This window comes from Schistocerca americana, chromosome 8 (genome assembly GCF_021461395.2).
Source record: "Schistocerca americana isolate TAMUIC-IGC-003095 chromosome 8, iqSchAmer2.1, whole genome shotgun sequence".
Classification (NCBI taxonomy): domain Eukaryota; kingdom Metazoa; phylum Arthropoda; class Insecta; order Orthoptera; family Acrididae; genus Schistocerca; species Schistocerca americana.
In genome coordinates this window covers 465,810,682-465,824,057 of record NC_060126.1, presented here as the reverse complement: position 1 = coordinate 465,824,057, position 13,376 = coordinate 465,810,682, and the positions used below count along the sequence as shown (strand labels likewise).

The 13,376-nt window shown below is 42.0% G+C and overlaps 1 protein-coding gene across 1 annotated transcript in view; it reads left to right on the top strand.

The window, feature by feature from the left end:
- LOC124546027 (protein argonaute-2) overlaps positions 1-13,376 on the top strand; it is a 280,008-nt gene that overhangs the window by 153,947 nt on the left and 112,685 nt on the right. Inside the window, exon 9 of the mRNA XM_047125002.1 lies at positions 1,481-1,611. Within this exon, the coding sequence (XP_046980958.1) occupies positions 1,481-1,611 (131 nt within the window). The remainder of the gene's footprint in view (positions 1-1,480; positions 1,612-13,376) is intronic.

Genomic DNA, 13,376 nt, shown 5'->3' with positions numbered 1-13,376 from the left:
TTACTTGTTTTAAATTAAAGTTCCTTAGTGACTGTGCTCACATCATTGTTTATTCATTCTTGCTGTGCCCGATAATATTGTGAGTGTGAGGAAACTTTAATGTAATGTTGTTTTGATGTAATATAGTCTGTGTAATCTTTTCTGTATCTTGTGTTGTTATGTTAAGCATTAACTGTTTAATGCTGCCAGAGCTAATTGTATTGTCTTTAATTTTCTACACGTTTCAATCATAATAAAAACTGTTCACTCATTTCTTGTAATTTTGTATCTCCATTGTCTGCCTTCTGGTTCAATACATTCAGTTCTTCCCAAGTAATTTTTGCATCTTTTCCTGCTTGGGAAATGTCACATACCATTTCTTCTTGGGATTTGGTGAACTCTGTTAAAAAAGTGGATCTTCCATGCCGTAAAATACCATTTCTTAGACTTAACTGTAATCCCTCTTAAAAGTTATACCATGGGTTTATTTAGTTGATACCAACTAAAATAATTATAATTAATCACATCGACATTTCAGTTGTACTGCTATAATACAGTCTTTTTGTTTCATGTTTCTTTTGGTAGATATGTTGTTGTACGGATTATTTAAACTTTATTCTCTTATTTTATTGTACCTTCCAACATCACCACTTTCAAATAAGTATTTGCTTCCAGCTTTATTCATTGTCTCTTTATTATGTTTAAAAATTAATTTACTGTAAGTAGATTACATTTTCTTCCTTGAATGGTTGGATCCTTTTCAGTCCAGCTCTGCCATACCCTAATTGTTACATACATGTTAGGTGGCAGTGACAGAGTAACTTGCTAAAAGTGACACATTTCCTCTGGTAAGAACTGTCACTGTGTCATTAAGTGCAAAATACAGTGGGAGAACAATAATTGGTTAAAGTGACCATGTGCCAAATATGGTAAATTTTTTTGGGGTCACCTTGAGCAACCCAGATAGCAAAAGACAGCTTCTGCAGTTGGTTTCTCCAATGTAGCCGTTGTTTAAGTCTGTCAGCAGGCCAGAAAGAGCCATGGGATTGGATGCCATGTATCTGCTCGTGATGCCATTGCACATTTGTCTCTGTGAGAGGGAAAGTCAAAACATTCACATATGAAAGTAGAACAGTGGCTGCAGGTTGAGAGATTATTTAAACTTTTGATCAAAATCCATGGAAAGGGAATGTAGGTGAACTCACATGGGCCTAGATTTCATTGACTGTGCACCTGCTTAGAGGCTGGCCGAATGAAATATTTTTCAGAAAGTTCCAGATGTATACAGTGGTGTGTCCACCTTACTGACCAAATCTAGACCTGAACAATACCACTCTCTTCTGGGCTCCAAATTGAAATGGTCTATTCACGGGCACATTGATTGGTTCAGAAATCTTTCTTAGACTCAAGGTCTGATCGTGGCCTTGTTCTTGGTGTTAGGCAATTTGATAGGTGTTGCGTTGTACGTATAAATAAAATGTGTAAAAAATTTTCTTTTCAGGTTTATACAGGTTGGCCGCTCATTTTTCACACAGCCAGAAGAACCTATTCCGCTAGGAAATGGAATGCATATGTGGCTGGGATTTTATCAGAGTGTAATTCTCGGTTGGAAACCATTTCTGAATGTTGACGGTATGTATTTACTGATGTAACTCAGTTTTTAGCTCTGTACTTCTGGCATGTTGTAAGACAGTAACTAAGTAATTGGTGTGAAACCAAGAACTCATTTTGGTGATGTACAGACAGTTGTGAAACACAGACTAGAATTTCTCTCTCTCTCTCTCTCTCTCTCTCTCTCTCTCTCTCTCTCTTTCATGTACACAAGTTAGAGTTCCATATCTAAACTTTGTTCCCATTTTCTACATTTCAGTTTGTCATAGTGATAATACTGTTGTACGAGAAAAGCGCTTGCACACAAGATTCAGTTCCTTTGCAGCTTTAAATGTTTACATCACTCTACAATAAGAGAAATTGTCATGAACTTACATCATCACTCACCATTGAGCAGAATCTGTGGGTGACACACAGTATAGCTGATGAAAATGTGTCCTGGCATTGGCTGAAGTTAGAAATCACTGTGATATCAACCCCTGAAAGCAGCAGTGCCTTACATAACTTAATGTCCAGTTGAAGATCACTGGCCATGTCTCAGGGGCAGAGTGGAGAGAGCCCTACATTTGCAGAGCCTGTTCTCATAAGTTTTGGAGTGTCTCCCTACATGTGTGTGTTAAGCTGCATTCTGCCACATCTGCAGCAGTGTGCACATCTGAGGCAGTTGGTATTTTATTTCCTCAGCACTGTTTGGTTCCCAGTAAGGGGAAGACGAAGACAGTATGGTGCTTGTTGTGAATGGTTATAGACACAGTGACATCACCAAAGAATGGTGCAGCGAAGTATTAGTCCAACTGGATGCACTGTTGGTAAACTAGAAGAAAAAAATCCATTAGCAAGTTTTCTTTCTTTTTTGTGTTTGCCTGTTGATGATTCAGTGCTTCTGCTTTTCTGCGAGTGGTGTCCTTTTCCTTTATCCAACAATATTATGAAAAGTATAGTTGCTACTCACCACATAGTGACAGTTAGCAAGTCGGCTTTCAGCCAAAAAGGCCTTCAGTGGAATTACACACATTCATTCTCTCTCTCTCTCTCTCTCTCTCTCTCTCTCTCTCTCTCTCTCTCTCTCTCTCTCTCTCTCTCTCTCGTGTGTGTGTGTGTGTGTGTGTGTGTGTGTGTGTGTGTGTTTTGGCAGAGAGCTTACTAACTCATAGTCTTATGGTTGTGCCTCTCTGCGACTTGCCATCTCTGCTATATGGTGAGTAGCAACTGTCCTTTTCATATTATCATCATTCCATCCTCTATACTCCTATGTTTATACCAGATATTTACCAAATGGCTTTCAGGTGTCAATCAAGAAAAATGTTTTGTGGATAGTGCCTGAAACAGAAGCTTAATTGATGTAGGTCAATGAACCAGTGATTGTTATCTGTAAGTCGCCTATTCACGGAAAGTTATGTATGTGAAAAAGTATTTTGTGTCTGCCACATTAGCTGTGGAATCTTACTGCTCTGGTATCCATTTTGAACTGTGTCAAATTTGCGATAATGTGTTTACTCGACTAGCCTACTGCCATTTGGTAAGCTGCAGGTATATGTAGGACAGGTGCTGCCTCTAGGTGGAGGTGGTGCCATATTGCATCTGCTATCAGTATGTTTACTCTTTTGGACTTTCTGAGACCTGGGGTATTGTAGATATGATCATGTCTACTACTGTTTAAAACTAGCTGAAAGAGATGGAGCCACAGAGAGGAGAAATGCAGTAGAAGTTGATGTACTGCGTGAACATTCATTTTGATGATTTATCTGAATGGATTTAAAAAAAAAATATGACAAAATGCTTTAAAGTACATGACTCTAGCAGTCAGTCAGTCATTGTGTGTGTGTGTGTGTGTGTGTGTGTGTGTGTGTGTGTGTGTGTGTGTGTGTTTGTTTGGGGGGGGGGGGTGTCAATGCCACTTGGATTTAGTATACTTACTCAGGAAATGAAAAGTAAGAAATGTCACTCTCTGAAATGAAATGAACCCACTTACATATGCAATTGTGGGCCCTTTCACTGAGCCATTTGCCTATTGGAAAATTATGGATAACAGGATTGTTGTGGTAAATAAATACTAAAGTCTGGTATCACCTGTTAATAGTACAATCGGAATCTCTTACGGGCTCCGGCTGTTTGTTGCTCTCTCTCTCTATCTGTAGGTAGAGGCCCAAAACAGTGATATCGAAAATTTTATGTGGTCAAGTTCTTTCGCTTCGTCACATCGTGGCACAGATCCTATCACCAGCACAGATGAAGGAGTTGCCTGTATAACGCAATCAGCACATTGACTCTGGTTGAGATCTGCTAAGTCGCCTTTAATGGAGTGAAAAGATGACACACTCCTAGGATGCTCAGCAGAAGTGATTTTGGAATGGTGAGAAATTGACTGTGTAGGAAGTGAAAAAGGGTGCAAGCACTTGAGGATTCCATGTAAGAATAGCTAATTTGTCAGTTATTTAACCTTATCTGTGGAGTTGTCTTACAGTGACTGTACATCTGTGTGATTCAGTGAGTACACTTTATTACTCTGTATGTTAGTCCTTTCCGGCAACTCTCGGTTCCTGCATTCTGCCTTTTTCTTTCAGAGGAGGTGGCTCTGCTTACAACTCACTTCATCAGTGCTGCTTTATGTACTGTATTTGAAATCGTAGCTGTCTTTACAATTCAGAATCATGTCTTCTAAAAGGAAACATGTTACGCTAGACCTCAAGAAGAAACTTGAGATTTTAGATAAGTTAAATCGAGGTTCTTCGCAAAAAAACATTGCTGCTGAGTTCACTGTTGGACGAGCAACTGTTTAAGACACCAAAAAGAAAGATGATGATATTCGACAGTACTCAAGACAAATGGATAGCGAGTTAGGAAAATGGAAGGTTATGCAAAAGAGTGAGAATTTAGAACTGTACGTTACTGTTTGTAGATGGTTCATACAACGTAGTAAAGGAATTACAGTCAGTGGCCCGATTATAAAGGAAAAAGCAGCTGCATTTAACTACCAACTTGGCAGTAGTAACCTGTTTGCAGCAAGCAAAAGTTGGCTCTCAAACTGGAAAAAATGACATGGTATTCGACAGCTGACAGTCACCGGGGAAAGTCGGCTAACGATAAGGATGCTGATGAGTTTGTAAGCAAGATATGGAAGATAATAGAGGAAAAAGATTTAACTGCTGATGCCTTGTATAATGCTGATGAAACAGGTCTCTGTTACAAGATGCTTCCTTCCAAAATATTAGCTGCCAAGAATGAGAAGGAAGCTCATGGTTACAACCAACAGAAACAGCGTATAACATTTATGGCATGTTGTAATGCAAATGGGAGTCATAAACTACCACTTATGGTGATTGCAAAATCCGAACTGGTATATCGGTCCCAGGTATATTAGGCATTAAATATTGGTACTTTGTTAATAATATTCTATCGTGTTATAAAAATGACCGTTTGTGCCAAAATAGTCCCATTTATTTGATGTATCTTACAATTGCTGCTGTATTTTGGATTTGATTTTATCAGGGAAGCAAAAACAATATCGGTCAAGCTCACTGCTGTCTGCACCGAAAACAGAGTTTGTTGTGCGGTATTGTTCCCTGTGTCTCTAGTAAAGCCAACCAATGCCCTTTAACAGTTCAAGGAGATGCTTTACCAATGCTTTTCAAGACACGATTTCTTCAGGCCTGGTTGATGCAAATGTTTTGTATCTTTTTAATCTCCAGTGCCTCACATTTGAAGATCAAATGTGATGTGGATTCCTCCCCCCACACAACACATACTGCATTTGGGGTCTTCTATTATCCCCATTGTATGTAGGAGTTTTTTGAAGTTCCCATGACCTGTCAATAGTCCAACCATGAGTTTTATTTCTCTCCTATTCAAGGCCATGATAGACTGACATCTCTTGGAACAAGGCTCCAGCATCAATAGTTTTTGCTTTTGGACTGTAGCTCAATATTCTACGTGCTGCCTCCTTGTCCAGTCTTGTAGTTTTATTACCATTGTTGTTGTTGTGGTCTTCAGTCCTGAGACTGGTTTGATGCAGCTCTCCATGCTACTCTATCCTGTGCAAGCTTCTTCATCTCCCAGTACCTACTGCAACCTACATCCTTCTGAATCTGCTTAGTGTATTCATCTCTTGGTCTCCCTCTATGATTTTTACCCTCCACGCTGCCCTCCAATACTAAATTGGTGATCCCTTGATGCCTCAGAACATGTCCTACCAACCGATCTCTTCTTCTAGTCAAGTTGTGCCACAAACTTCTCTTCTCCCCAATCCTATTCAATACCTCCTCATTAGTTACGTGATTTACCCACCTTATCTTCAGCATTCTTCTGTAGCACCACATATCGAAAGCTTCTATTCTCTTCTTGTCCAAACTATTTATTGTCCATGTTTCACTTCCATACATGGCTACACTCCATACAAATACTTTCAGAAACGACTTCCTGACACTTAAATCAATACTGGATGTTAACAAATTTCTCTTCTTCAGAAACGCTTTCCTTGCCATTGCCAGCCTACATTTTATATCCTCTCTACTTCGACCATCATCAGTTATTTTGCTCCCCAAATAGCAAAACTCCTTTACTACTTTAAGTGTCTCATTTCCTAATCTAATCCCCTCAGCATCACCCGATTTAATTTGACTACATTACATTATCCTCGTTTTGCTTCTGTTGATGTTCATCCTATATCCTCCTTTCAAGACACTGTCCATTCCGTTCAACTGCTCTTCCACGTCCTTTGCTGTCTCTGACAGAATTACAATGTCATCGGCGAACCTCAAAGTTTTTACTTCTTCTCCATGAATTTTAATACCTACTCCAAATTTTTCTTATGTTTCCTTTACTGCTTGCTCAATATACAGATTGAATAACATCGGGGAGAGGCTACAACCCTGTCTCACTCCTTTCCCAACCACTGCTTCCCTTTCATGCCCCTCGACTCTTATAACTGCCATCTGATTTCTGTACAAATTGTAAATAGCCTTTCGCTCCCTGTATTTTACCCCTGCCACCTTCAGAATTTGAAAGAGAGTATTCCAGTTAACGTTGTCAAAAGCTTTCTCTAAGTCTACAAATGCTAGAAACGTAGGTTTGCCTTTTCTTAATCTTTCTTCTAAGATAAGTCGTAAGGTTAGTATTGCCTTACGTGTTCCAACATTTCTACGGAATCCAAACTGATCTTCCCCGAGGTCCGCTTCTACCAGTTTTTCCATTCGTCTGTAAAGAATTTGCGTTAGTATTTTGCAGCTGTGACTTATTAAACTGATAGTTCGGTAATTTTCACATCTGTCAACACCTGCTTTCTTTGGGATTAGAATTATTATATTCTTATTGAAGTATGTGGGTATTTCGCCTGTCTCATACATCTTGCTCACCAGATGGTAGAGTTTTGTCATGACTGGCTCTCCCAAGGCCATCAGTAGTTCTAATGGAATGTTGTCTACTCCTGGGGCCTTGTTTCGACTCAGGTCTTTCAGTGCTCTGTCAAACTCTTCACGCAGTATCGTATCTCCCATTTCATCTTCATCTACATCCTCTTCCATTTCCATAATATTGTCCTCAAGTACATCGCCCTTGTATAGACCCTCTATATACTCCTTCCACCTTTCTGCCTTCCCTTCTTCGCTTAGAACTGGGTTGCCATCTGAGCCCTTGATATTCATACAAGTGGTTCTCTTCTCTCCAAAGGTCTCTTTAATTTTCCTGTAGGCAGTATCTATCTTACCCCTCGTGAGACAAGCCTCTACATCCTTACATTTGTCCTCTAGCCATCCCTGCTTAGCCATTTTGCACTTCCTGTCAATCTCATTTTTGAGACGTTTGTATTCCTTTTTGCCTGCTTCATTTACTGCATTTTTATATTTTCTCCTTTCATCAATTAAATTCAATATTTCTTCTGTTACCCAAGGATTTCTATTAGCCCTCGTCTTTTTACCTACTTGATCCTCTGCTGCCTTCACTACTTCATCCCTCAGAGCTACCCATTCTTCTTCTACTGTATTTCTTTCCCCCATTCCTGTCAATTGTTCCCTTATGCACTCCCTGAAACTCTGTACAACCTCTGGTTCTTTTAGTTTATCCAGGTCCCATCTCCTTAAATTCCTGCCTTTTTGCAGTTTCTTCAGTTTCAATTTGCAGTTCATAACCAATAGATTGTGGTCAGAATTCACATCTGCCCCTGGAAATGTCTTACAATTTAAAACCTGGTTCCTAAATCTCTGTCTTACCATTATGTAATCTATCTGATACCTTTTAGTATCTCCAGGATTCTTCCAGGTATACAACCTTCTTTCATGGTTCTTGAACCAAGTGTTAGCTATGATTAAGTTGTGCTCTGTGCAAAATTCTACAAGGCGGCTTCCTCTTTCATTTCTTCCCCCCGATCCATATTCACCTACTATGTTTCCTTCTCTCCCTTTTCCTACTGACGAATTCCAGTCACCCATGACTATTAAATTTTCGTCTCCCTTCACTACCTGAATAATTTCTTTTATCTCGTCATACATTTCATCAATTTCTTCATCATCTGCAGAGCTAGTTGGCATATAAACTTGTACTACTGTAGTTGGCATGGGCTTTGTGTCTATCTTGGCCACAATAATGCGTTCACTATGCTGTTTGTAGTAGCTAACACATACTCCTATTTTTTTATTCATTATTAAACCTACTCCTGCATTACCCCTATTTGATTTTGTATTTATAACCCTGTAATCACCTGACCAAAAGCCGTGTTCCTCCTGCCACCGAACTTCACTAAATCCCACTATATCTAACTTTAACCTATCCATTTCCCTTTTTAAATTTTCTAACCTTCCTGCCCGATTAAGGGATCTGACATTCCACGCTCCGATCCGTAGAATGCCAGTTTTCTTTCTCCTGATAACGACGTCCTCTTGAGTAGTCCCCGCCCGGAGATCCGAATGGGGGACTATTTTACCTCCGGAATATTTTACCCAAGAGGACGCCATCATCATTTAATCATACAGTAAAGCTGCACCATTATCTTGGTGATTGTGAGGACAGGTTCCGGTCCAATAAATGGTGTCATTGCCCCTATCCTGACCAAACTATCGGCTTGCTCATTACCACTAACCATTGTGTGACCAGGGACCCACAATAGGTTTACCCTGTTGCTTTCCCCTAGCTCCTCAGGGACTTTGTGGTGTTCTGCCACGATCTTTGATCTTGTTTTCAGAGGCTGCCAGTGCTTTCAGGGCTGCTTGGCTGTCTGAATAAATGAAAATGCTACGACCTTTGTAGCGCCTCCGCAACTTCTCCCCCAGGCACACCCTGATGGCAGATATGTCTGCGTAGAACACAGTGGCCATCTTCCCTAGAGAGATTGCACTCTCCAGCCTTGGCTGCCCTCCGTATACCCCAGCCCCAACTCCTTTGTCCGTTTTTGAACTGTCAGTGAACCAGACTATGTCTCCAGTATGGTGTTGCAATTTGTTCTCCCAGAGGTCTCTACTTCCAATTACTTTTGTAATTTTGTAATTTGTGTGAATCATGTAATTTCATTCATAGCAATTTGGTAGTACAATAAAACATCATACACTCTAAATTTACTTTATAATAGGAACTTAAGAATGTAGTCCAAATTATTTGATGTATTAATACTTTAGATTTAAGTTTCTACAGTAGGCTATAGAAGCACTTCTCAATGAGCCATGATTTTAGATGTTCTTTGAATGTCTCTCCAGTTATTATCTTTAATTCATTTGGCAGTGCATTGAAGTATTTTGCTCCAGTAATATATGGACTGTTCGCTCTTCTCTCTCTCCCTCCCTCTCTCTCCCTCCCTCTCTCTCCCTCCCTCTCTCTCCCTCCCTCTCTCTCCCTCCCTCTCTCTCCCTCCCTCTCTCTCCCTCCCTCTCTCTCCCTCCCTCTCTCTCCCTCCCTCTCTCTCCCTCCCTCTCTCTCCCTCCCTCTCTCTCCCTCCCTCTCTCTCCCTCCCTCTCTCTCCCTCCCTCTCTCTCCCTCCCTCTCTCTCCCTCCCTCTCTCTCCCTCCCTCTCTCTCCCTCCCTCTCTCTCCCTCCCTCTCTCTCCCTCCCTCTCTCTCCCTCCCTCTCTCTCCCTCCCTCTCTCTCCCTCCCTCTCTCTCCCTCCCTCTCTCTCCCTCCCTCTCTCTCCCTCCCTCTCTCTCCCTCCCTCTCTCTCCCTCCCTCTCTCTCCCTCCCTCTCTCTCCCTCCCTCTCTCTCCCTCCCTCTCTCTCCCTCCCTCTCTCTCCCTCCCTCTCTCTCTCTCCCTCCCTCTCTCTCTCTCCCTCCCTCTCTCTCTCTCCCTCCCTCTCTCTCTCTCCCTCCCTCTCTCTCTCTCCCTCCCTCCCTCTCTCTCCCTCCCTCCCTCTCTCTCCCTCCCTCCCTCTCTCTCCCTCCCTCCCTCTCTCTCCCTCCCTCCCTCTCTCTCCCTCCCTCCCTCTCTCTCCCTCCCTCCCTCTCTCTCCCTCCCTCCCTCTCTCTCCCTCCCTCCCTCTCTCTCCCTCCCTCCCTCTCTCTCCCTCCCTCCCTCTCTCTCCCTCCCTCCCTCTCTCTCCCTCCCTCCCTCTCTCTCCCTCCCTCCCTCTCTCTCCCTCCCTCCCTCTCTCTCCCTCCCTCCCTCTCTCTCCCTCCCTCCCTCTCTCTCCCTCCCTCCCTCTCTCTCCCTCCCTCCCTCTCTCTCCCTCCCTCTCTCTCCCTCCCTCCCTCTCTCTCCCTCCCTCTCTCTCTCACTCCCTCTCTCTCCCTCCCTCCCTCTCCTTCCCTCTCTCTCTCTCTCTCCCCCTCTCTCCCTCCCTCCCTCTCTCTCCCTCCCTCCCTCTCTCTCCCTCCCTCCCTCCCTCCCTCTCTCTCCCTCCCTCCCTCCCTCTCTCTCCCTCCCTCCCTCCCTCTCTCTCCCTCCCTCTCTCCCTCTCCCTCCCTCTCTCTCCCTCCCTCTCTCCCTCTCCCTCCCTCTCTCCCTCTCCCTCCCTCTCTCCCTCTCCCTCCCTCTCTCCCTCTCCCTCCCTCTCTCCCTCTCCCTCCCTCTCTCCCTCTCCCTCCCTCTCTCCCTCTCACTCCCTCTCTCCCTCTCACTCCCTCTCTCCCTCTCACTCCCTCTCTCCCTCTCACTCCCTCTCTCCCTCTCACTCCCTCTCTCCCTCTCACTCCCTCTCTCCCTCTCACTCCCTCTCTCCCTCTCACTCCCTCTCTCCCTCTCACTCCCTCTCTCCCTCTCACTCCCTCTCTCCCTCTCACTCCCTCCCTCCCCCTCTCTCCCCCTCTCTCTCCCTCCCTCCCCCTCTCTCTCTCTCTCGTTTATCATATGAAATTTTGTATTTGTCTAGTATTATGATAATTTATTTCTGCATTATGTCGTATAATTCTTATCTTACACCGTTAATACTGCAGTATACATAGAATAGATAGTCAGAATTTTAAAATCTATAAACAATCCCTTAAATAATGTTCTAGCATCCTTTTTGCCTGATATTCTCAAGGCTCTTTTCTGGAGTTTACTCAGTCTACATGAGTTTTGGAAGCCCCGCCCCACAATGAAAGACCATATGCTAGAAATGGATGTATTAAACCAAAATACATCATCCTCATTGTTTAGGTATTGACGTATGGAGGTATTCTTCTTAAAACATATAGGCTAGATGATAGCCTTGCACATACATTGTCAATTTGTTGTGTTCAAAGTAGTTTGCTGTCTATGCATATATCTAGGAATTTACACTCACTGCAGATTTTCCTTAAAATATTACTATCTTGACAATCAATACAAGTGTGCAAATCACCAACATTGAAGGGATTATATTTGGTTTTTATAAGTTGACTTTTATATTGTCATTTTCAAACTTTTCCTTTTTTTTACCTCTATGCCAAGATTAAGAATATCGTTTCCCCAACAGAGGCCTGAAGGGTCATCTGCATACATTGCAATGAAGATATCATTTTTTACTATCTTTGGGAAGTCATTAACGTGACATATAAAAAGGAAGGGACCAATTATCGATCCCTGAGGCACACCAAACTTAATATTCCTGACCCTTGATGTGTAACTTGTTAATGTTTATCCATTATTGTGTGAAATTGAGGTACATTGTCTTCTGTTTTTTTTAAAATGATGTGATGAGGTGCAATAGTTTTCCCACTTATGCCATCTCTGGCCAGATTTAACAGAAGTACCTTATGATCAACCCTATAAAAAGCCTTTGATAAGTCTAGGAAAAGTCCAGCTACTTGCATGCTGTCATCTGTTTTGTCAAGAGGTGTCAGCATAAATTGAAGTGTTGCAGTCATGGTGGTACGACCACTTCTGAAGCCATGCTGAAAGTCTCCCAGGATGTTGTGGTTATTATCATGCTCTAACATATATTCCAGAATTATTTTTTCACTTAACTCGCTAAAAACAGAAGTTAAAGTGTATAGTCTGTAATTTTCTACTAGTTGTTTGTCACATTTTTTGTATTTAACAATGGCTAATTTTAGTATGTCAGGGAACACTCCTAGACACTATTAGATGCACCAAAGGAGATGCTAGATTATTTTTGCACTGTTTAAGTAAAAATGGAGAAATTTCATCCCAGCCAGCAGATTTTTTTTGTTTTTACATTCTCTGATGAGCTGCAAAATACCCTTGATTTCAAGTTCATGGAGTTTATTAGGTTCAGAATTGTCCTCAGCAAGACTTCCAACAGGTACTTTATCTGTGGTGCAAAAGTCAGATTCCATGATATCTATGAAATAGTCATGAAAAATGTCAGTGATCTCCTGAGGATTGGTGACATCAATATTGTTATTAGATATCTGTATGTCGATGTTACGTTTTTGTTTTGTTTTATTATCTCTTATTTCATTTACTATTGACCAGCAGGTCTTGGGATACAATCTGAGTTTTGTATTTTTGAGTTGATCTTTTCAGCATTCATGATCCCCTCTTCTGCTTATTAGTTTCCCTTATTATTTATAATGTTGCAAATATCAGTAATCATCGTAGTGAAGGTCTTGGAGCCTACCCTGTTTAAGTGCGTACCATCTTTCCCCAGACATTTGTTGCTTAAAAACTTATTTGGATCGATAAATATTGTTCCTAGATTATTACAGAACTCACAAATATTACAATTTATCCTCTCTCTATAAGTATCACTCACAGACCTTCTGTAGAAAGGCTTGTTGAAGCAGCTGGGATTTGTTATTTAGTTGGCTGGCATTTCCCCAACCATACCTATGCCTACCTTACTCAGTATTTTAGTACCCACAGGTATAATGGGGGCATGTCCAGCATGATTTCGATCCCAGCAGTGGGTGTGCTGCTAATTCTACCTGTAATGGCTAAGTAGGCCTCTCTCTCCACCTTAGCAGCTACCTGCTGTTCTAACTTTTTCCACCACACTGTAGCCTCATAGGTGATAATAGGTCTTAATACTGTGGTGTATATCCAGTACATACTCTTGGGGTTTAAGCCCCAGATTTTACCACAAGCTCTCCTGGTACTCATTGGAGTACCTTTCGCCTTGGAACAGGTGCTCCTTATGTGAGGGGTCCACAGTAGTTCCTCATCCAGGGTTACCCCTAGATATTTCACTATCCCCTTCACTGGTAGAGTTTCATCGAGAAGCTCAAGATTCCAATGTGTGTGTTGGATCTGCTTCCTTGTAAATTGTACTACAACAGTCTTCTTAGGACTGACCCTTAGATCCTGTTTCCTGCACCAGTGTTGCATAATGTTCATTGCTCCTTATGTGATAGCACTGACTGTACTTGAAAATTTGCTAAGTATTACTATGACAAGATAGTCTGCGTATCCCTGGCAAAAGCAGTGTCTTAGTTTAATTCTATGAGTTCA